This window comes from Chrysoperla carnea, chromosome 5 (assembly GCF_905475395.1).
Source record: "Chrysoperla carnea chromosome 5, inChrCarn1.1, whole genome shotgun sequence".
NCBI classification, from domain to species: Eukaryota; Metazoa; Arthropoda; class Insecta; order Neuroptera; family Chrysopidae; genus Chrysoperla; species Chrysoperla carnea.
The window spans coordinates 54,020,889-54,046,682 of record NC_058341.1 but is presented as its reverse complement, the minus strand read 5'-3'; the positions used below and the strand labels follow the sequence as shown (position 1 = coordinate 54,046,682).

General features: G+C 31.3%; 2 protein-coding genes across 6 annotated transcripts in view; both read left to right on the top strand.

The window, feature by feature from the left end:
- LOC123300865 (protein unc-13 homolog 4B) overlaps nt 1–7,541 on the top strand; it is a 49,442-nt gene extending 41,901 nt beyond the window's left edge. For 4 of the 5 annotated variants that reach the window (XM_044883519.1, XM_044883522.1, XM_044883520.1 and 1 more), the window contains exons 3-8: nt 2,654–4,029; nt 4,715–4,927; nt 4,992–6,148; nt 6,279–6,402; nt 7,076–7,269; nt 7,331–7,541. In XM_044883519.1, coding sequence (XP_044739454.1) covers nt 2,654–4,029; nt 4,715–4,927; nt 4,992–6,148; nt 6,279–6,402; nt 7,076–7,269; nt 7,331–7,437 — 3,171 coding nt within the window. In that variant the 3' untranslated portion in view covers nt 7,438–7,541. Of the gene's footprint in view, nt 1–1,743; nt 1,942–2,653; nt 4,030–4,714; nt 4,928–4,991; nt 6,149–6,278; nt 6,403–7,075; nt 7,270–7,330 lie in introns of those variants that run through there. The other variant, XM_044883523.1, reaches the window with a different exon arrangement.
- Nucleotides 7,542–9,308: 1,767 nt separating this feature from the next.
- Nucleotides 9,309–20,840, top strand: LOC123300866 (importin-11). Its single transcript, XM_044883524.1, has 10 exons — nt 9,309–9,948; nt 10,015–10,115; nt 12,849–13,369; nt 13,540–14,003; nt 14,105–14,287; nt 15,188–15,520; nt 16,491–17,095; nt 19,110–19,327; nt 19,625–19,929; nt 20,447–20,840. Exons 1-10 carry the CDS (start codon nt 9,811–9,813, stop codon nt 20,549–20,551), a joined length of 2,973 nt encoding a protein of 990 aa, XP_044739459.1. The 5' UTR covers nt 9,309–9,810; the 3' UTR covers nt 20,552–20,840.
- Nucleotides 20,841–25,794: the final 4,954 nt, after the last annotated feature.

Here is a 25,794-nt window from a genome sequence, read left to right as displayed (position 1 = left end):
TTATTTTTATTATTTTAATCGCTTATTCACTTGTTTTGTATTTTCCAATCTTAATTCAAACAATAACAGCTAATTTATTGATAATTTTATTCAAAATTAATCTTCTTTTTTTTCTATTTTAAAGTAATTAATTGATTACAGAACTTTTTCTTAAAAAATCTATCATTATTTTATAAAACAATCGGAATGGATTTTTTTATATTTGAATCTAAATCTACATAATAGTCCTTACCGAGATGGCAAATAAAAAGGAATGAAAAATTTTTTTACGAGGGCTAAAAAAACTAATAAAAACAAAAAAGTGTATAAATAAAAGGAGAGTAGACAATTTTTTGGTCGAAAAGACCAGTTGGGAGCCCAAATTAGATTTGTGGTGACTAAAAAAACGGTAGTGTCAACTATGGCATATTGGTGGAAAAAAGTCCGCCTCTAGGCTTAAGCGATGTAAAATTGGTGGAGAAAAATGTTATGGTTGCAGAGTTCTCTCTTAAATTGTGGAAAATTATACGATTTGGTTAAGTGCACAAAATCTCATTTTTCAACTATGTTTATTATAAATGAAGTTTTTGCTGACATTTTTAATTTTCAGTTGTTTCCAAAACATCAGAAAAAAATGTATTCTAGCTAGCTGCAAATATTTCAACATGTCCTATATAAACATGAAATCATAATTCCTGATATTTTTATAAATCCTAAAAATTTAAAAACGCTAACATACGTCCGCTCTGGGACGCTTTTTTAAAATGCCATAATATCACATTTAAACTAAAAAGTATTTTATTTTTGGGTATTTTGCGGTATACCTACTATTAAATTGTTAGGTAGCTCTTAAAAAACATGTACAATAAAGTATCAGACAAAAAAGATGTGGAACTTTGTTAAAGGATGTTTGAAGAATATTTAAGGAGTTTGGAAACATTAAAATTTTTGGTTGTTCATATTGTTTTCTGAATTTTATTGCCGTTTTCTCATATTTTCGAACTTTAAATAAATAATAATAGAACTATTAGTCTTAGCGGAGATTTTTTTTCTATAAATAGTCCAAATAGTCTAAAAAACTTTTCCCCGGGGCATAATAAACAATTTTCGCAATTTTACTAAATATAAACATTTGCAAATTTTCCAACCTTGCAACATGCATTTACATCATCAGCAGGACAATTTGTAGAGTATCGTTTAAAAAAAATTTAGGTGGAATAGTTGTTGGTACTTATCCGCCGATTCCTGGACTAATTCTAGAATAATTTTATTTATGCAATTTATATGACATATATGTCAAATAATTGCATATATAATAAAACAAACCGCATATCCTTTGTTTACAATCCCAGAAGTTTTTTTATCTTTATTTATTCTATTTTATTTAAAGAAAAAAAAAACTTAAATAAAAATATAAAATAAATAATAAAACTATGTCGGTTAATCATCCTTTTTTTATTTATAAATAACATTCTTTCGCAAGTTTTTTAAAAATAATTATAAAAAAACTTCATTTATATTTATTGATATGTAGTGGAATACACCTATAAGTAATGGTCAGGACCCAGCCTACAATTTCTTACGTTACGTCAGGCGTCGTTCTGTGTTCGAACATCATCGCATTCATCCAGACGCGGACGCCACTATACTAACACGCGTCTCTGTTCAATATACAAGTTGTGTTATGATATGATTTTTAATTTTAAATGACTGTTATGACCTTAACTTAATTTAAATTTTTAATTGGGACTTTTTTCATACGAAAAATTTTTAAACAAAATATAAAATACTTGAAAAAGAAAATGAAAGATTCTGTGTAATTTTTTTTTATATTAAATTTTTGTGGGTGTAAAATTTTTTGGAAAAATGAAAACTAAAGGGATGAAAACACGAAACACTTTTCGGGGGGTGAAAAAAGAACAGTTGCAACATGAAGTGAATATGTGTATTGCATCAATGACTGTAAGTTTGGATTGCTTTGAAAAATTTTATATAACAATGAAAAACAAAACCCGTTGAAAAGTTAACAATGTCCTTAATTTGATCCAAATTGTCTATACTTTTTTGTGAAGAACACAGAAAAAAATGTTAAAAAATTACAAATTTTTGACTCTTATTAGAATTATTTTGAAATTTATTGAACTACGAAATTTCAAAAAACTTAAAAAATTAAAATTGTAGCTTACTATAATAGATTAGTAGGTCTTTAAAAAAAAAAATTTTGTGATAGTAAACTTTAGAAATAATATGTTTTAATTTTAAAATTTCCTATTGGTTAATTTTTGTGTGAATATGAAGGCTTGAGTGAAGACGTGTCTGATTAAATGTTATTCGCCACGTCGGATTAAAAAAGTGATCAAATGATAAATTGCAAAAAAAATTTATACTCTACAAGTGCTAATTATAATTTCAATTTCACTAATATTAAAATAATTGCCTGATTAACCCACTTCTTTTTTAATTCCCTTTTGGTATACCCTCCGAATTTTTCGTTAGGACCTTAGCAGGAATTTTTGTGAAATTATCCATCATGAGCACAAAGCAATATTTCATTTTTATTGAAGCAGAAATTCGCTTATACCTTTTGGTCAGGTCAAAAAGTTATTAAATATTTTGCCGAAAATAAATAGTTTTTGTGTATTTTATATATGTATTTTTTATATATTTTTTCTAGATTGATGAATTATATTCAGAAATTTTATACGAAATTTTACATAATGTCGGCTGTGATCAAGCATATGAGACTGGACAAACTGCCTTATTTAATTATTTACAAGAAGCGTTTAAAATGTCTTACGATAAGCACAATACATTATTAGAGGCAGCAGAAAAGAAAGAAGCGCCTGAAATATTATTAAACGTCGAAATAGTTGAAGGTAAAGATATTGTGCCTAAAGATCCAAATGGTTTAAGTGATCCATTCGTCACTTTATTTTTACAATCATTACCTACACATCGATATAACACATCGGTAAAGAGTGCGACACTAAATCCAACTTGGGAAGAACATTTTTCATTACCCGTCTCAGAAAACGCACAAGATGATACGTTGTGTTTAGAAGTGTGGGATTTTGATCCTGCGGAAACAGTACGAGAAAAAATGGGTAAATTTATGGAAGTGCGTGGTGTTAAAGGATTACGCAAACTTGTAAAAGAAATTGCAATCACTGCGTCGACAGGACAACATGAAAATGAATTTATTGGACGAGCAGCGATTCCTTTATCAACCATTCCTGCATCCGGAATGACGATGTGGTATAGTTTGGATAAGAAGAATAAAGCGAAACGTCAAGGCGTTCTTCGAATCCGATTGTCATTCAGTTCCACAAAACAACCTAGAGTTGCCGCGCAAGAACATCAACATTTATTAAAAATTTTGCTTCTTCATGAGCTAGAAACTAGTAAAGTTGTGCCATACTGGTGGTGTGGAAATTATAGTGCCCAAGCTGAATCTTTAATAACACAACATGCAGCCCAAAGTGGCTTAAACCCTAATGAACAAGCTCTATGCCAGTGGGTCGTATATACCCAAGTCCATGCTGATCATCCATTAAGCTTTACATTATTTTCAAATTTATTAGATAAACTTATTCGGCCATTGCAATCAAATTCATTCTGCGAAGAAGAAGTGAAAATTTTCTGGGAATCAAGTAAAAAATTGTTGCCGTTCGTTTTTAATACAATACGGAAGATTCGTAAAAAAAGTACAGGAGATAAAAATATCTTGAAGCAAGTAATTGAAGTGTTACGGATTATTGCTAAAATGTCATTGCTAGAACCACCAGAGAAGATTAATTTGTTTCCTTCGGAACTGTATCGTTGGTTAACATATAAATCAGATGATGATAGTGAAGGAAATTGGGATTTTCGTGGTACTTTAGGAGATGCCATTCAGCAGGGTGCTATTGATTGGTTTGAACATGTTTTGGAACATAACCCATGTCAAGATCATACAGACGAAGCAAAAATGCAACATTTGATTAAAATTATACAATTAGTTAGATCGGACTTGCAAAAGGCTGTTGAATATTATGATAAAATTTTCCAAGAGTAAGTTATTTTTATTTTATTAACTAAATGCAGTTTTGTGTCATCGAAATCTTCTATTTTACAGTTTCTTTCGGGCTACTATACTTAATAAGTCGGAAAATGTGGAAAAGTGGTAAAACAACTTCGATTTCAAAAATTTTTGTTTGTACGTGTTCCTTAGACCTTCAGGAACATTCAGCCTCTGCATAACTATGAAAAATGAGAAAATTAGGATAGTCTTCCTACCCCAAAGCACTTGAAATAGATACAATGAAAAAATAAATTTTAAAATTTCACCTCGGAAATTATCTCCCGAGGGTTTCCGAGGTCGTTGACCTAAAAAGGCACTGAATATGGTCGCATCCCCATTAAAACTACCGCTAGAAGTAACAACTTTCCACATTTAATAGTATTTTCCGGCTTATTTACTGTATTATTAACCAAATACAGCGCAAGAATATTACAATATTCCAAAAATTAATGTCGTCTTGTCAAAACCACTCCTTTAACGTCAGTGATACGGATGTCTAACGTGAGGACCCTTCGTTTGCTTTAAAGTCTGTTTTTTATCCTCTTTTACGTCGGAACGATTCGCTACCTAACCAGATATTCTTGACTGTGCTATTTAATGTTACAACAACTTGATGATCTCCTGTCTGTTGCAAAGTGGAAATTTTTTACAAAATTTGTGTTTGTTTGTTTACAGAATTGTAAGTTTCCAATACGCAAGAAGTCTTTACATTTTATACGAAAAACGTTTGACTCAACTTATCGAACCAGAAATTTTGGATATTTGTAAATCTTTAAAACGTTTACGTTTCGATGAAACATTTGTCGCCAATAGTGATAATGTTAGTGAACCCATGGCACAAGGAACAACTCTATTCGAATTATATTTGGTAATCCAGAAATTCGTTATGTAAGTATCCAAAATTTGTTCTAAAATAAGCTAAAGAGTATTACATTTACAATTTATTTTATAGATTAGGCGAAGGTTTATGCCCAACTGACTGTTCCAGTTTCCAAATCAAAGACTTTTATCTTTGGTTCCATGGCGGAGTTGCACAATGGTTAGATATTGCGGTTTACAAAGCTTTACAACGTATCCAAAAAGCTGTTGAATTAGATAATTTAGTTCCCGTTTCATCAGAAGTTAAATATAGTTCTTCGGCTGTGGATACGCTAACTATTTTCTATCAAATTAAAGTATTTTGGCAACAATTGAATTGGCCAGATGTCGAAGGGTCATATACATTTGTTGCAAAAATTATTGATGACATTTGTCGGTGTTGTGTCTACTACGCCGATAAAATGGCATCAAAGGTTGATGGAATGGGAAACGTTGAAAACGTTTACGAAAAGAAATTCGAAGTAACAAATGAATGGTGTTTAGCTATCAATAATATCGATTACGTTCGTCAATCACTTCAGCCATTTGTAAATGAATTAAGTATGGAGGAACTTTTAAAAAAATTATCCGATTTACGTAGTCCTCTGGAAGCTGAACGTTGTAAACAAACATTACAAAACGTAATCGAAAATGCTATTGATACAGTAAAAAATAAAATTTTAGAATTATTAGAAACTGTCGTTAAAAAAATGGTCCCACCAATGCGACGTTTATTAATCGAAGGTGCTGAATTATTACCAACGGATTCAAACAGCATGGATCGTATTATGCGTTATTTAGATGATAATTTAGCTACGTTACACGAACAATTAAACGAGGATAATTTCCAACGAGTATTAGATGTTCTGTGGGATAATGTCGCAGAGATTTTATCAAATATACTCGAAACAAATATAGAAAAACGTCGTCCACCTTCATTCTATCATAGCTTAAATGAAACTTTAAAATTAATGTTACGTACTTTTAAACAAACCGATTCGCCGAATTTAGCGTCCGATTATGAGAATTTAAGTAAAATTGCACATTTGTTAGCGTTAAATGGTCAGGAAACTTCCGATTTAATACATAGCGTACACTTAGAACGATGGGAGGAACAAGTTAAAATGCAAACGAATGAAGTAACGACACCGCCACCATTAGGGCAGTTAACTGTCCGATGTAAATTCCATGGATGTACGTTAAAAATTGAAGTTATGAATGCCCGAAATTTAATACCAATGGACACAAATGGTATGATCAATTCAAATTTTTTATTTAAGTCTTTGCTTTTACGTACAGCTTCACGTAAGCTTAATATTTTTATGGTTTTATTGTATTTAATTGTGAATGTATTAAAATTATGGTTTTTATTTTGTTTTAGGTTCATGTGATTCGTTTGTACGAATACATTTGTTACCAGAAGATAAATTTTTAAATGTTATGAAGCCAAAGACACAAACACAAAATAAAACATTGTTTCCATTATATGATGAAACATTTACTATGTAAGTTCCATTTTTTGTCATCTAGTACATAATAATAATGCATAGGAGGGGTACCGCAAATGGGTTCCTAGCACCTAAACCAAAAGGTCCTTTGTATGCCCACCTTCAGAATAACCTATCAACTGAAGGCAGGACGTCGCCGAGTAAATGAAGCTATAGGATTCGGTCGAAGCAGGACGACACTTAGAAAGCCCACATCTTCTCTGTCGGTATTTTTCCCAGGGTTAATAGGTCAAAGGCTTCGGACCCAAACATGGAGATCTCCATGTTATGAAAGTTATAGTTCAATCGATAATGTCCGTCAAGAGTCCCACCACTCTTCTCAACTGTACTCCACTGAGTTTCAGGCGAACACAGGCGAATGGCCCAGCTTTAGTTATACACAGTTTGGCCAGTCTCATGCCCTATGCAAAGTCCCAGTAATTAAGATGGGCTTGTCGTAGAATTACCTCGATTCGGTAAATTTCGGAGCATCTATGGGAATGACAGGCTGAGGGGAAAGGCGTGTTTGAGATGACTCCTCGTGTGCCAACGAGTCCGCTTATCATTCTCATTAACGCCTGAGTGGCTGGATACCCAGATCGGAATTTAGGAAACAATTTAGAAACAAGGGACTTCAGAACTAGTTCAAATTTTACAGTAAAATTTTATGTTACCAAATTTTTTTTTACAGAAATTTAACCCCCGAACAAAGAAACTGCAACAATGGACTGATTATGTTTAGTATAAAAGATAAAGACTTTTTAGGGATGAGTAATCAATATATATGTGAAGCATATTATCATTTTAAAGACATCCCAGATACTCCAGAATCACTTGAATCATTACCACAACAACATTTAGCATTAACAAGACCCCATAAATTAGGTAAGACTACAAAAATAACCTGAAAAAATGTTTCGAAATTAATGATTTTTTTCCCCGACAGATTCGGAAGCTTTAAAAGCATTGGAGAATCGACAACAAGGTGATAAACAAGCCAAAGAATTTGTTAAGAAATATCGTCAAAGAATGGGTCCACCCATCCCTTCATAGTTATATTCGATTCATCCCTTCATAATTAGTTCGATTGTTCGACAACCGCCCGCCCGAATTTATTAAGTCGAATAAATAATATTATATAAATATATTTTGTTAAAAATACTTATTTTAATTTTTAAGAAGCGTTTTATTTTTAATTAATATTGAAAAAAATGATTAATTAAAAAATATATATTTTAATTAGTTAAATTAGTGCCTGTATATGTATTTATTTCTTTTTAATAAAAAATTTAAAGAATTATTCAAATGTTATTTTCATAAAAAGGATCTGCTCTGTGTTTGATTATATTTTTTTAAGAGAGTTCTTTATAATCCCAAATTCAAGAAATTGGGAATTGTATCTTCAAAATGAAGGGAAACAAAACTAAACTTCTATTTCCAAATACAGGCCCATGCTCAGGAATGAGCCAGGAAGGGAGTCAAACTGTTCATCATGTTAGAGCATAAAATCGATAACAATTAAAACAAGTTACTCTTTTTTCGAGTTAGAGAACATTTTGTTTCGTCAAAATGTGATATTCATTCACTATTTTTCAATAAGTTAATTCTGCGAGGTACAGAAAAAAACTTCTAAAACTCACACCGTGCAGACCGCGATGTATGAGTGTTTGCGTTTTCGAAAAAAGTTGAATTTCATCGACTCAGACGTCACGGGAAACGTACCAAATTTATAATCAATTCCCAACAAAACCATTTTGTTGGGAAAGAACAAGCAAAATTTGATAAAATATTACGATGATATTCAAAAATTAATCCTGTAAATGTGTCAAAAACAAATCGAAGTCGTATGTAAGTAAATTGTGGCCCGAAAATAATCTTTAACTGAATCAGTCTGTACATTCGAGTGTTGAGTTGCTAACAGTTTACAAGATGGGTCCTACCCGAGATCCAATTCACCTTTATTGTTTATTTACAAACACGACCTCACTTTTTACGTCCTGACTACTGTGTAAAAATTTAAGCTTAAAATCTTTTTTCGTTTTTGAATTATCATGTTGTCAGACAGATAGACTGATTTTTTGCTCGTAGCAAAAATCCAAAATTTTGCTCGTGGCATCAATATTTTTAAGCGTTACAAACTTGGGGCTAAACTTAGTATACCTTGATATATTATATATATACATGGTATAAAAATGTTACTCGGAAAAAATAAACAAAAGTTAAATAAAGAAACTTTTAAAAAAAAGAAAACCGACTTCAAAAGAAAAACTTTTCCAAAACAAATTAATATGCACTAAGAAGTAAAGAAATAACGATAATATAAGTAATGTAGTAAAAATTATTTTTATTTTTGGAGTCGGTGTCAGTTAAGCTAATGAAGCAAAGCTCTGTCAGAGTTGTTTCCTTGGCTGACACCGACTCCAAAAATAAAAATAATTTTAACTACATTATATTATCTTTATAAAAAAGTTATTTCTTTACTTTTTAGTGCATATTAATTTGTTTTAGAAAAGTTTTTGTTTTGAAGTCGGTTTTCTAATGTTAAAAGTTTTTTTATTTTGTGATTTTTAGTGAATCTGAAGTACACTAACTAATTTGTCACTAAAAAAGAATCATCGAAATTGGTTGGCGTGATATTGATTTATTCGCTTTTATGGTTTTCTCATGAATGCCGTTATCAGAACTTCACTAACTTTCAAATAGATAAAGAATCATCAAAATCAGTTTACCCAGTCGAAAGTTCTGAGGTAACAAACATTAAAAAAAAAACAGTCGAATTGATAACCTCCTCCTTTTTTGTTTGAAGTCGGTTAAAAAAACGATTTCAAAATTTTCATTTTGGTTTTAAGGCAAACCGCAAATTGTGGACTTTAGAATAAAAACTGATTAGAGGCAGATTAGGTTATATTTTTCTATGGACAGGAAGTACATTGCAAATAGAACGTATTGCAAATCAATTGCAAATGTTCTTTTTTTGCAAATTGTACGAACTTGTAATGTATATTAAAGCCCTAAATTTCACCTGTGACCTCTAGCGAACCATAATAAACGTACCATAAGCTGGTAAAGTAGAAGACAATACAAAGGGTTTAGAGCAACATTTTTGATGTACCTCACAAATTTGACGACTGATGATAAATATATGATGACAATTTGAGGTTATAATTTATTTCACACATTTACAATACAAATCAACGAAAAGTAATGACAAATATTTAGCAAAAACATGAAATTAGTGTCAATGGTGTTTGTTTAACATTTAATTGAGTGCACACAATAATCTGTGTTTATTGACAAATTCATTAGAACCAGAATATACCTCGAAAGTTCTATTATATACATGTTAAAACGTAATAAGTTCCACCTAAAATATGGTGTATTTTAAAAAGTGATTATCATATGTATAAATAAGTTGGAAACACAAAAATGGATTTAGAAACAGCACAAACAATTGTTTTGGAAACATTGCATAAGGCATCAAATCAAAATCCTGATATACTAAAACCGGCTGAATCGAAGTTACGTGAATGGGAAACACAACCGGGTTTCTATTCTATACTTTTTGTATGTATTTATTATTAAGTTTTTTGATTTTAGTGACGTGATTTATTTGTGTTATTTTGATTTTAGAATGTTATTTCGAATCATACAATCGATATTAATGTCAGATGGATTGCAGTTTTGTATTTTAAAAATGGGATTGATAAATATTGGAGAAAAAACGCTCCCAAGTAAGTTTTTTGTAAAACTCCATTCCGCTTATTATAAAATAGATCTAAATTGAATCAAAAGACATTATTTTAAATATTTAACAAAAAGAATTTTTGATTACATTTCTTGTAACATATATATTAACTATTTGTTGTTTCATTAGTACTTTCGAACTGTATATCTCGAGAAATAAGCGAAGAAAATTTGCACTCGTCTAATTTAGTAAAGTTCTGACAGTTAATCATCAAATACTCCACCCCTCCTTCAGTTTAAACTTCTCTTTAGTTTACTTAGAACTTTTGTATGAGGTCAAAACTGAGTAGCAAGCGTGGGTCCAGGAAATGTTCTTCTTACTTTTTAGAAGGGAATTACTGCCGTATTGCGTGCGCTTTGTGGCATTTTGTTATAAGTCGTTACACTCTTCCTCTCCTGTAGGACACTCTCCCCGTAATGAAAATCTCTCTAGTTCTCCGGCTTGAGCTACCGCTGTTAAATAAAAACGTAGTATCCATCTACATTCATCAAAAAAGAACTTTTCTAAATCACCAATAGTTAGAGAGATGTACATATGATTTACTGATGGTCATGGTAACCGTCTGCCGAGCCTTAAATATGATAGTAGGTAATGTTCCAAGTCGCCCTGTTAAGTTCCTCGAATATCTATGTGTTATACCCCTCCCCCCACGGGGAGATTTGAAAAACTGTCACTAAGTGATGGTTCTGGAAACTGTTTGCTTGTTCGATAATGCATAAGATGTGATTCTGAACAGTCCTCCTGCAAAGTTTGAGCTCAACAAGTCGTCCCATTCCCGAATTACGCCAAAAAATTGAAGTGATGGTTCTGGAAACTGTGTAAAACTTGTTTTGTTGTTTTGAGGATGTCAAAAGGATCAGGAAAATATGTCTGGCAGAAAAGCAAGTGATCGGGGATTTTTTTGGCAGCATTTTGAAAAACACGAATTATTCCCTGGGGGGGGGGAATATGACACATAGAAATCGAGGAACCTTACAGGGTGACTTGGAACATTACCTACTATCATATTTAAGGCTCAGCAGACGGTTACCATGACCATCAGTAAATCATATGTATATCTCTCTAACTACAAAGTACATCGTTACTTATCATACTTGCTCTATTTTGAACTTTTTCAGTGATCAAATTGCTTAATAACGAAAAATTACTGTACAATTCTCGCCCTTTAAGTTCAACCAAAAGTCTGTCTATAATTACTAGGTGTACTGTCACTCTGAATGCTCCCGATCAAATAATGAAGAAATATCTTCAGCATATTCAGCTGCAGTGAGCTTTCTTTTCCGCATCTTGCCTGTGCCTTTTTCGTATTCTTTGACTATTGAGAGTTCCAAGACTTGTTATTTATTTTTATTAAAGTTTTCCCTTTCTGTAAAAATTATATGAATTAGACCAGGGTTGCCCAACCTTTTTTTGTCCGTGGGCCGGATTCATCATGACATACGATTTCGCGGGCCGGATTCTTTATAATTGCATATCTTAGTAACACCTTTGAAAAAAATTCAACATTTTCAATGAATTCACGAATATGTTTGTGCTGATTCATTTTTTTTAAATATTTATAAATTTTATGATCAAAATTATGATCATCAAAATTATGAATTTTATGATTATAATATGTAAAATTTACAATCGACTCATTAATATTTTTCGCGTTGTTAAATAGTTTGGTTAATCCGCCAATTTCACTTTGTAAATTTGTAATTTTATTTTCGCGGCACACACCGACGTATTTGTTATCAAAGAGCATAGGATAGAGGAGAAGCAGCCCATATGAGCTAATGTAAAATCGTAGTATACGAGTTTCAGCGCCTCTACCGAGTCAGGCTTTCAAACTTAATAGTTAATAGTCACCCCCGCAAAGTAGTTAAACTTAATAGCCATACCCGCAAAGGCCTACAAACTTAATAGTTGATCGCCTCAGACTCCAGATGTCACTTATAATTATACTTCTGCTTCTTGTCTATCCTATAGTCTTTGTTTGTTATATGTCTGCTTATGTTTGGAATCGTAATGGGGTAATTGGGGTAAAAATATTCAATATTATAAAACTTTCACAAAATTAAATTTATATTTTTTAATAACTTATTTATCAAAAATTAACTTAAAGTTTTCACAAAAGTTAATGTAAACATATGTGAGCATCTCCTATGAAATAATTACCACAAGTAACTCCATGATTATAACTAACTTCACTCTGTAGTCACCTCGACTATCGGCCACTCGCGGCAGCACTAGTCGACATCGGCATGACACACCGTGTCATGCCGATGTCATGTACAAATACAAATTATTCAATCAAAATACATATAACAATATCAGAAATATTGTAGTTAATAAAATTCACAGAAAATACTTTAATAAATTTAAAAAATAGGCGGTATTTGGTCAATAATTTACGAATATCCGACTAGGAGCTCGCGGGCCGGATTGAGCTTCTTCGCGGGCCGGATCCGGCCCGCGGGCCGTAGGTTGGGCACCGCTGAATTAGACTGTCATACATTTGAATACCGGCACAAATGTCAAAATTAACTTTATGTTTGCTTAAATACTTCCATGCGCGCGTTTCTTTGTAATCTCATGCCTGTAGGTATATGCCTACTTTGCCTAGCATGTGCCTGGAGTTATTTATTCAAACCTGCAAGTTAATTTATTTTAAGTTTTTTTTAATTTGATTTTATTGATTTAACTTCAATAGAAATTTCTTTCATACAATTTTCAGTGCAATTAGCGAAGAAGAAAAAGTATCATTACGACGTGGTCTAATATCGAATTTTCACGAACCCGTCAATCAAATTGCATTACAATTAGCAGTGTTAGTATCGAAAGTGGCCCGATTTGATTGTCCACGTGAATGGCCTGAATTAGTCCCCACACTATTGGCAGCTATCGATAGTCAAGATTCTCTAACGCAGCATAGAGCGTTGTTAATGTTACACCATGTAATGAAACAGTTATCATCGAAACGTTTGACTGGAGATCGAAAATTATTCCAAGAATTGACTGGGAATATTTATACGTTTATATTAAATTTATGGAATAATTATACGGAAATATTTATACGACATATTCAACAAAATTCATCAGTTGAAATTATTACGGAAAATTTAGAAAAAGCATTGTTAACGTTGCGGATACTGCGAAAATTAACTGTCCATGGATTTAAGAAACCACATGAATCCACTGATGCTGTCTGTTTTATGAATGTAATTTTTGAACGAGCTAAGTCTGCATTAGAATGTCGTAAGTAACAAAATTTGTCTTGCAAATGAAGCGTTACGGGAAAAAAGGCCATCACTTCTGTGAAAAAATTAAATAATTGTTCAAAATATGGTCTTTTGCAGAGAATATTTGCTATTATTTATTTTTTTTTTTAATTTTAAAATATATATTCAATTTTTTTTCATTTCCAGGAAAACAATTACGGGGAAAAGGAATATACTTATTAGAATTGTGTGAAAAATTTATCATCCATTTAACAAAAATATTAATCGCAGTCCTTGATACGCATCCATTCAGTTACGTGGATTTAATTCAACCAACGCTCGAGTTTACAGTTTACTATTTATTTACATCGGATGGAGCCCATTTGTTATACGAACGATTTATTATTCAATGTTTCAATTTAATTAAAGGGATCTTATTGTGTGCAGAATATAAACCAGCGAAAGTTATTGAAATGACCCAAGATTCTGAAACATTACGAGCACATCAAATTAAAATGAATTTCTTTCAACCAAATACATTGGCAGAAATGTGTCGAAAATTAGTGTCACATTATTTCTTGTTAAAACAAGATGATCTAGAAATGTGGGATGCTGACCCTGAAACATTTGCGACAGATGAATGTGGAGAAAGTTGGAAATATAGTTTACGGGTAAATTTTTTTTACATTCATCTTTATGTTCACTTCAAAAAATGTTCATTGAAAATTTTAACAATTAAATATGTTAGTTGTTATACTTTTTTTATTTTTAGCCAAGTACTGAAACAGTGTTTGTGACATTATTCCACGAATTTCGTCAAACATTAGCACCAGTTTTATTGGAAATGATTAACGCATCACATGGCTTAGTATCGCCTACAGATTTACCAGCGATTCTACACAAAGATGCAATTTATAGTGCTGCTGGTCTTGCAGCATTTGATTTATATGATGAGGTAAGTGTAATTTTAAAGCTTAATTTAAAACATACTCCCTTTGTCCATCTATGACATCATAAATCAGTAAATATGGTGGGCATCAAACGTCTAAAGGATTTTTGGTGGGCATCAAATGTCTAAAAGAAAGAGGGATCAAGGTATCATCTGTGTCCTCCTTGAGAAAACACATCACCCAAAGGCGAGTCGTCTCCGGATAAGAGATATTCTGTCGAGTCTAGACACCACGCAGAAAGCCCTCAGATTCTCCTCTTGGATTTCTTCCAGGATTTCTGAATCCTAGGTTTGGGACCCACAATTCTAAAACTGATAATCTGCAGGTGCAAATAACATGTATACAGGTTTCATTGTCCTCCATACAGGCCCTGCAAGTGGAATCAGCAGAAATCTCCATGTTGTAAAGGTGATAGTTCAATTGACAGTGTCCTGTCAAGGGTCCCACCACCCTTGGGTCCCACCACCCTTCTATTGTCAGTGTTCTGTCAAGGGTACCACCACTCTTCTCTCTAGTAAGTTTCAGGCGAGTACAGTCGAATGGCCTAACTGGTTTTATATATTTTGGCCTACCGCATGCCCTTTGTTGTAGTCAGTTCTTGATTCGGTAATTCACAGAACATCTAATTATGGGAATAACTGGCTCAGGTGAAAGGGGCGTTTGAGGCTGTCCCTCTCGTTCCAACGAATCCGCTACTTAATTCTCTTTAACGCCAGAGTGATCCGGTACCTAGTTCAGTCTGACTGTATGACATTCATAGACTATCCTCGATTGGAATTTTGAAATCTTTTTAATAACTGATTAAGAATGATGTTAAAGTTCTAGCCAAGAATGATGTTAAAGTTCTAGCCAAGTTTTTCGTTTTTTTTTTAAAAAGATTTCTGATTATTTTCCTTTATTTTCAGATAAATTTCGATCAGTGGTTTTCATTGACATTAATACAAGAATTAAAAGTAAAAGATAATAACTATCGTATAATTCGACGTCGTGTTGTATGGCTGATTGGTGTTTGGACATCCATAAAATTATCACAAGAACTACGTCCAATTTTATATGATACATTGTTAATGTTGTTGCAACCGAATGAAGATATGGCTGTACGTTTAGCAGCATCCACGACCTTACGTCATGCTGTTGATGCATTTGAATTTAATTGTGAACAATTCTTTTCGTATTTAGAACCGTCATTTAGTTTGTTATTTAATTTATTAAAGGAGGCACATGAATGTGATACAAAAGTAAGAATTTTAAAGTTTCATTTATATAGGGTGTTTTTTTAACTTGACATTTGCAAAAAAATTTAAAAAATAAGTCAGATACAAAAAAATAGTTTCAAAAAAAATTTGATCATTTGAAAACCTCGATCATTTTCAAATGCACGCTTATTTTTAGGTAGATAGGTTCTAGGTTAAATGGTAGTCCACTTAAAAAAACAGAAACACCAGTTAAAAAAACACCCTGCATAAGCCAATGTGAAATATTTACAGTGATAACATATAATTTGCATTTAACAATGATGAAAAATAGGGAAATAATTCTTAGGTTGTATCATTGACTGGGAAGTAATATGGAAATTAAAAAAATCTTTCTAATATTCAAAATTCTTGGAAAATAAGTGAACGAATTCTCATGTATATATGAAACTCACTGTACATCATTATCAGTTTGTAACAAGTAAAATTTACAAAATTTAAAAAACTACCGACAAACGCGATTTTTTTTTTGCAATTATCTCCAAACTGAACCGATTTTGAAGATCATCGCCTCTTTTTTAGTTGTTTCAGGTTCGGAAACCTAAACTCGCACTTCAAACAAATCTAACAACACTCTCCATTACCTTTCAAAGAAAAAAAATCAAAAATTGGTTCATCCGTTTAGGCGATACGATGACACAGACAGACAGACACACACACACGTAGCGGTAACTTATAACACCCCTCTTTTTGGTACGAAATCGAATCTTCGGTCGGTCACTGATACAAATTGAGTTTATTTAACGATTTCTCGGATCGATTTTCTGCAACTTTTTAGAAAATATTTAACTAAAAGTTAGAAGAACTCGATATTCTATCCACAGCAAATTTCTAGCGATAGTTGAACTATATTATCCGACCTTAAAATCACTCCGAAGTTAAATGTATAAATATTTCACGTTGGTCTGCGATGCTTAAAGTTATGAATCTAATATTAACTGATTTATCTTTACAGATGCATGTTTTAAATGTTCTCTCATTAATTGTTGAACGTGTTGGATTATCAATCCGCCCGCATGCGGATTCATTAATGTCATATTTACCCCTATTATGGATCGAATCCGAAGAACACAATATGTTACGTTGTGCAATTGTCTCAACGTTAGTACAATTAGTCAAAGCACTGGGGGCAGCTAGTTTAAGTGCTGCTGGATTAAGTGATTTCCTATTATCGGTAATCCGTTTAGGTACGGATATTAAGCAGAATGCTGTTGTATATTTATTAGAAGATTGTTTAGAATTATGGTTGGCTGTTTTGGAAAATTCACAAGTAATGTCCGATGAATTAATTATTTTATTTGATAATATACCAGCGTTAATGGAAGATTCAACAGAAAATTTACGAATGAATTTATCAATTGCACAAGCGCATATTTTATTATCACCAGAGCGTACGCTAATTGTACAGGGGCCAGCGTTGATAAACGTGTGTGATTCGATGATCAGTGATTTAAATTCTGATGGGATTATCATTCTAATGCGATTGTTGGAAACTTGTTTGCGTGCAGCGCCACAGATTTCACCTGATATTTTGAAACCGATTTTACCAAGGATATTTGAGTAAGTTACAATGTTTTTCTAAAGGTATATTATTATTCCGTTTAGGGATCAAAACTTGGTTAGGCCAAAAGGCACGATATTTTAAATTTTTGAATCTCTTAAGCTGGAAGGTAAAATAGGGATTTATTGATTTTATGGTAAGACGGGTGACGATGATGAGTGACCCATTTTTGTCGATCTTTCTGATTTAAAATCTATTGTCCTCATAATTCTTTTGATGTTTTGAAGTAGGTCAAAAAAGTTAAGTTAATACGTGCTGGGGACGACTTAGTGATCACAAGGAGCTTTACAAGTAATGACGAAAAACTCTATTTCTTCGCGGTAAAACCGTGATTTTTCGTTTATTTAAAAAACTACTATTTTTCTCCTAATTATCGTGTTGAAAAACTAGACGGGTTAATTTTTTTATACTGCATTAATAGTTCTTGATTTTCACATTTTTTCTGTAATACAAAAAGAAGAAAATTATTTAATTAAAAATTATTTTAATTAAAGAGAATTGAAAAAAATACACTCGAACCCGGACTTCTTGGATTCATGTCAAGCGCCCTACCAATTAGGCTATTCGAGTTCTAGACACGAATGCAATTTTTTCAACCAATGAATTTTTTAATTTGTTTATCCACTTATTTATTATTATTACTTATTGTTGTTGTTTACATTTAATCATGCACACGATATTTACATCATGGTCTGTTCGACTAATTAAGATTACTAGACAAGATATTTGTCAATAATTAGTTTACGAATGTGTAACATATTATATATCAAAATTAGTCGAACAGACCATGATGTAAATATCGTGTGCATGATTAAATGTAAACAACAACAATAAGTAATAATAATAAATAAGTGGATAAACAAATTAAAAAATTCATTGAGTTGAAAAAATTGCATTCGTGTCTAGAACTCGAATAGCCTAATTGGTAGGGCGCTTGACATGAATCCAAGAAGTCCTGGTTCGAGTGTATTTTTTTCAATTCTCTTTAATTAAGATTACTAGACAAGATATTTGTCAATAATTAGTTTACGAATGTGTAACATATTATATATCAAAATTAGTCGAACAGACCATGATGTAAATATCGTGTGCATGATTAAATGTAAACAACAACAATAAGCAATAATAATAAATAAGTGGATAAACAAATTAAAAAATTCATTGAGTTGAAAAATTGCATTCGTGTCTAGAACTCGAATAGCCTAATTGGTAGGGCGCTTGACATGAATCCAAGAAGTCCGGGTTCGAGTGTATTTTTTTCAATTCTCTTTAATTAAGATTACTAGACAAGATATTTGTCAAGAATTAGTTTACGAATGTGTAACATATTATTATATCAAAATTAGTCGAACAGACCATGATGTAAATATCGTGTGCATGATTAAATGTAAACAACAACAATAAGTAATAAAAATTATTTTGCTAATACGGTAGTTGCCTGATGTGGAATTTGCCATATCACGCTTAAAAATGTAAAACTAGGCTTGATACCATGACAAAATTTGAAAATGAAATTAAAATTGATTAAAAAACGAAGAAATTATAAGCATTCAAAGATTGTTTTCCCAACTCCTTTTATCAAAACAAAGTGTTGTATGTATATTTCTATGGTGATATCGAACAATGACGTCGTTAGCCTATACCTTCCTCTTTGTTTAATTAGAAATTTTAAACTAAACGTTCATATTACTTCTAAAGATTTTTAAAACAATTTCACTTTTCTGCCCGTGTAGTGAGAGAATTCTTCACCTGAAGTGATAAAAAAAAGTCAAAAAGCTTATTCAAATGCCTTAATCTTAAAAACTGTTTCAAAACGTGTTTCTTCATCCAAAAACCAAAATTATCGTTTTTTCAGAAAAATTTAAATTTAACAAACCTAGTTATCCCTGCCTTATACTGTTTTGCAATAAGAGATTCAACACCGAGAACTATTTTTTTTTTTTTTTTAAATTTTTTTTTTTTTTGATTCGGGGTTTTAAGAAAAACTTCCTTAACAATTCCTTTTGTTTTCAGTGGAGTGTATCGTGGTGAAGAATTACCAATGGTAATGACAATGTATTTATCTGTAATATCAAGAGTGTTGATGGTATCAGCAGATGTTTTTAGCACGGCATTATCACAACTTGCGCACCTCGTAAACGAACCAGTTGACAATGTTTTACATCAAATATTAAATGTCTGGATACATAAAATGCCTTTAGTTACACAATTGGAACGACGTAAATTATTAGGTAAGTCTTCAATCAAGAAGCCCGAAGCCCGATAAACTTATTATTGGTAGGTTTGTAAAATTTTGCTCCTTGTATTAAATCTTAAAGTGTCTAATAGATCCATTTGCCGAATAGCTCCGCAATTTTCACTTTTACATACATTTTGTATTTATAATTAACCAGCTTTTAAGCAAAAATTTATCATTTTCGAGATATTGAGGTATAATGGTTGAGTTATCAATGAAAGTTATTTGACAAAAAATTAAGGTTTTGTAATCGATAAACAAATAAAAATCTTTCTTTTTTTTCTTCTTCAAGGTTTAGCTTTGACCACACTATTAACAGCACAAAGTCGTCCTGTTCTAGAATGTTTTAGTGGTATAATGGCAAATATTATTGAAGCATTAAATGATGTGCTACGAACAGATGATATAAATGGTTTGGGTAACGGACAACAAATTGATTCATTGATAATTAATGTAAATATTAGTCCAAATAGTCCAACAAGTTTATATGATTTGGATGATGCTGATTATATTACGGAACATGATCATCGACGTAAACAATTGGCTGCTACGGATCCTGTACATACGATTGTGTTAAAAGATTTCTTACAAGTACAGGTTAGTACTCTCATAAAAAGTCGAATTCATCTAGTCCTAGTTCATCAAACAAAAAGGTATTTGTAATTTTTTTCGAATTTTTCAAATCGACCCAAAGAAAATTGAAAAATATTTGGCCTCCGATTTCGAATAAACTACCCTACATAAGATAATTTTTAACCCAAAAATGCAAATAGCGGGTTCATTTGATGATTGAATGTATAGTTTCTGAGAAAACATACAAAAATCCTTATAAAGTGCCATTTCAGGCAATTTCTTAAAAAATATTTGTGTAATATCAATATTTTCGGATGCCAATTGCTTCATAAAATCTAAAATCACGAAAATGTATGATCAATTATACTTAAAAATCAAAAATCATCAGAGAATTTTGGAAATTAATTATTATAGTCACTCTGACCGAAAATTAGTCCAAATAAAAACTAAAATAATATTGGTTTTAGAATTTACCTTAAAAGACTTTATAAAATATTATATTTAAAGAAAAATATATTAATTATCAAATTTTTTTTTTTAGACTGCGAAATTAAGGGAACAAATTGGCGAAGCACAATTTCAACATCTACTGGACAGTTTAGATGATTTTATGCGACAACAGTTTCGGGAGCATATTGGTATTTAGTTCGTCTTCAAGAAAAAGTGAGTCATGGATACTTACACACTTTTTACTATTCATGGAATGGTTGAAAGTGCGTGAACTGTGTCCAAAATTAAAAAAAAAAAATACATACCTTCATTTATGTACTGTTGATTACGCGAAACATTCCTAATCAAATGTTATCTATAAATTAAAATGATTTATTTTCAAGTTCCCTGATCCAAAAACAATCGACACTCTAAAATTCTTTTTTTTATGCCTAGAATATTATTACGCCAACAATTTTAATATCTTCCATACTCAAAAATAAATTTTTATAAATAATTCACATGTTGTTATTGAAGAGCTATGTTTTTCAATTTTGTTTTTAATTTAAAAAAAAAAGTTTATTTCTACAGTTCCTAGAAAAATATACGATAAGAATTTGCGCAATTTCTATCCTTTTTTTTTTGTTTTAAATTTGGCAGGTTTTATTCCAGCATGTTTCCGTAACGTGGAGAAAGTTTAAATTCAATTTATTGTTTTAATTTAATTCTCTTTAATTAGATTCCGCTTCTACTTATTATTTAGGAAACATTCGAATCTTTTATCATTTTGGGAAATAATTGATCCGCTCAGTGTTATTTCGAACCAATTCAATCTATTTTTGATATTCGGTGATCATTTAAGCTCAATTCTAATAACAAGTTAACTATAGGAAGTCACTCAAGAGTAAAAAAGTTAGTGTTGCATGCCCGCTAAGACGTAGATTGTATCCTCATAGCTGCAATATTTGTGAGTGGGCATAATATTGGGTAGGATCCAATATAACATAGAAGTATGCGTGAGATGGGAAAGAGAATATTTTTTACCGATATCATAAAAATCGTTCAACCGTTCAAAAACTTTAAGCATCAACGATTATATTGAAGCATTAATTGAGCAACTTTTGTGAGATGCTTTTTGGAAAATCTTGAACGTAGTTACTCAATACTCGTAGTTAATCTTTTTCTTTGCGAACGCTGTCTGTAAATTTAGCACCCGTTATGTAATGTATGAATGTACTAAATATACAGAGAGAGCTCCCGTTCAAAAAAAGATCGGAATATTTAATAATCTCGACCAATATTTTCCAATGAGCATCTCAACAAAGCTGCTCAATAAACGCTTTAAAACGATTATTGCCCCGTTTAAAAAAAAATGCGTCTAATACAGCATCAATGAGTGTGAGACATTACATATATATTAATAAATTTGTATAAGAAAGGTACTATTAGATTTCTGCTTGCATGTTCATATTGCTACTGTTCACAAGCATATAATACTATCTTTCTTATACACATTGTTTAATGTATATACATTTTATCACACTGATTGATGTATTATGGGAAATGATTTTAAAAAATGTTTATGAAGCTACAAGCTACAGAAGAATGTATAAAATAACATTCACAAAACAATTAATGCCTAGTTAAACACTACACTAACATTTGTTTGTAAATAAAAAAGAAAAACTTTTTAAAGTCTGCCATTCATTTGAATAAAAGGCAAGACTGTTAATACACTAAAAATTTATCTGCCAATAAATTTTTAGTATATTGAACAGTCTTATTTTTTATTTAAATGAATGGCAGACTGTAAAGAGTTGTTCTTTACAGTCAAGAGTTATTTATACATTATAGATGTTATTTTATACATTTTTCTGTAGCTTGTGGGTGTATACATGCCCCCCATCTATGGCAGACTGTAAAAAATTTATTTATTTTTTGTTATTAACTGACAATCTAAGCCGAGTATTTCCTATTCTTTAATAGGACTGAGTTCGTATATTTCGGAACTAGCTTAGAAGGTTAATAAAAACGGACGATTCAAAGATTTTACAAAATGATTTTGAATAAAAAAAGTTTATTTTTTTAGCTCTAAACGTCAATTTGTGTACCCTTTTAAATTACTTTTTAATGTAAGTCGGCACTTGAAAAACGTCAAGAGAGAGAGAGAGAGATTGTAATCTGTAACAAATTTCGTAATCGATATTTAATCTTTGAATTTTCTTCACGACTATTATGTGAAACATCCAATAGAATTCAGAGTCTTCATTATGAAATCCAAAAGAATAACTGACATTGAGATTAATATTATAATAAAGTCTGAAACCAATTATTTTTTATTTATCAATAAAAGAAATTATTAAGTTAAAAAGATCGAATATATAAATAAATAATTAATTTTTAATGATTACACATTATACACATACACACAAATATACTACATCGCCATCTTGTTTATTATTAACAAGATGGAAACCTATAAAAACAACAAACTAGAGAAGAGAGTGCTTTAAATAATTAAAAATTATTGTATTTTATTATTTAATATTGTAATAACTATTATACTGTTAATAAACTAATTTAAATATTTAAAGAATGCCTTAAGTTATTTTTAAAGTCTCATCGTAACTCCTAAGCGGATACCCTGTATAGAAAGTGTTGAATTTCAGTGCTTGTATTATCTAAATATATAAAAATGAACCTCTATTTACCCTGGTAACGCTATAACTTGAGCACGGATGGAACAATTTCACTAATTATTTTGTAGTTGTGTTAATTATTCTCAGGAAAAGGATGTTATGAAAGAAAAAATTAAGGAAGTTGAGCAGAACATTTGAAAATTTAATACAAAATATAAATTGCAATAAATAGTGGGAGTACTATTGTATTTATTTGCGCTCCCACCATATTTATCTAGAATTGTGAACAGCTATTAGAATAGTATTGAGCTGTATGCGAGCGCATCGAGATCCACTGCCGAAGGCTTCAGCCAAGCCAAAGGCCGAAAGCCTGTTCAAGAGATAGTAGTAAACTTTGTGTATAGTGGGTGGGCTTAACGGACTTAATAGTCGGGCTAAATATAGTATAGCTAAAATGAATTGGAACTGCAGGTTAATTAAGATTAATAATCGTTGATCAATAGTTGCAATTAAATTGTAGGTGAAACGAAGTTCTCCGGGTCAACTAGTTTTTAATAAATTATAGAAAAAAATTTAAAAAACAAAACAATTATGGAGGCCTTATCTAGTATTATCTAGATTTTTTCTTCGTTTTTCGAGAATTTTTCACAAGACCACTAGTTGAAGCTGCGCTGAACACGCTATTTTAGCTTGATATCTCTTTTCGTTTTTGAGTTATTGCGTTGACCGGCGGACAAACTGAAATGGACTAGTTAGGTGATTTTATGAATACCTATACCAAAATTTTTTTCGTCTATCAATGTTTCTAAGCGTTACTAACTTGGGACTAAAATTATGGTCAATATTTCTAAGCGTTAAAAAATTAGGATTAAAATTGGTATATCTACCTTGATATATATATTTCATATACACAGGGTATTGGGTATACCAATTTTAGTCCCAAGTTTGTCACGGTTAGAAACATTTATGATACGAACAAAATTTTGGCATAGGAATTCATAAAATCATCTAATTAGTCCATTTCTGTTCGTTGTATTTTCTAAATTTTTACAGGTAATTGTAAATATTCGATAAAAAATTATGTCTAATTTTCTCGAGAAGTTCGTTTTAGGCTAGTAAAACCCATTCAAAAATTTGAATCAGAACAAATGGAATTTAATTTTTAAGATTATTTCAACACCTTTTATGCTAATCCGTCCAACTAAATGGGTGTTAAGGTGTACTTGGGTTTTTGATGGCAGTACGTGTGAAACTTTAAAAAATAATTGTTACTTGTAAGAGAAAAAAAAGCGAAAGCTTATTTTGAAATAGCCGACTCTCTTTCGCTACCAATCTATCTACGTACGCAGCTAATCATTTTCCCTTGAAACCCGGGATTTATACTTACACCTTACACACTATATGTATATGTGTATATTATACGTTATAATTGAATTTTAGTGGTATGATAAGAGTTCATTGACCTCCGAAATTTCTAAAGCATTGTGACCTTCTGTTTACGGTGTATCTATATAACTGTCTTATTTATAAAAAAGGATAATTTCGATGAAATCGAGACTAAACAGGTAAACACAGTAGGAGTTATAAAGATTTATGATTTTAATGAAAACGGGCCAAGACGAATTTGATTTGTTTTCTACACTAATGGCAATAATATTTTATACAGTATACACACTTATTCGCTCCGTACATGAGTTTTATTTTAGGCAGTTACCATAGAAATGACGAACTACATTATTAACATAATTGTATGGATGGAAATATATCTATGGATTGTATATGTGTTGAAAATTTAATACTATTTTCTGACAAATTTAAATAACTAAGTTATATTTAAACAAGTAAAACAAACGATTGACTGAGTTAATTGTTGAAATAGCATGCATAGTCAGTGTTGATTTCTTTATCACATAACACATACATACATGTGACACACACATAACTGATATTCAAGTATAGTACATACTATAAAATTTCCGCCTAATTGGCGCTCTCACGGGTAAACAGTGATGTTTACGAAAAAATGTTTCAAACAAAAGTTGTTTATTTTTTGATAAGGAACACTTTTTACATTTAAACTTTTGTTATATATCTAACGGTTTACAAGATGGGTCATACGGACCCTAGACCCAATTGACCTATGATGCTCATTTACGAACTCGACCTCACTTTTTACGTCCTGAGTACGCTATAAAAATTTCAGCTCGATATCTTTTTTCGTTTTTGAGTTATCGTGTCCGCAGACGGACGGACGGACAACCGGAAATGGACTAATTAGGTGATTCTATGAACACCTATAGCTTGTAACAAAAGTAAATTAATATATTTTAGTTCAAATATTATCGTTATCGAATCATAATATTTGGTTTTTATTTCTTGAAATGTTTTGAGCACTTATAGCAAAATTTTGTTCGAGCATTAATATTTTTAAGCGTTACAAACTTGGGACTAAACTTAGTATACCTTGCATATTACATATATGCATGGTATAAAAATACTATATTTATGCAATTTTGTTGAATGTAAACAATTGAAAATTAATCATTACCATAGCCATAAATAAAAAATAACTGCGGTCGTTCGGAGTCAATACGAAGATGCAGCCTTGAGTCCCGTGGGTACAAAAGACTTCCACAAAAATACAGAAAGGTTGCTTCTAAGTAAGGTATTATAGATGTTATATGAAATTGCAAAAGTATATCTTACAACTAACTCAATGCGTATCGAAGCTTCAACACATGTCTATAACACCTCTTTCTTAGATGCATTGCTTAACGCATGTATTCTGCCATACTCGTGATAGGCCTATGCCTAGATGTAA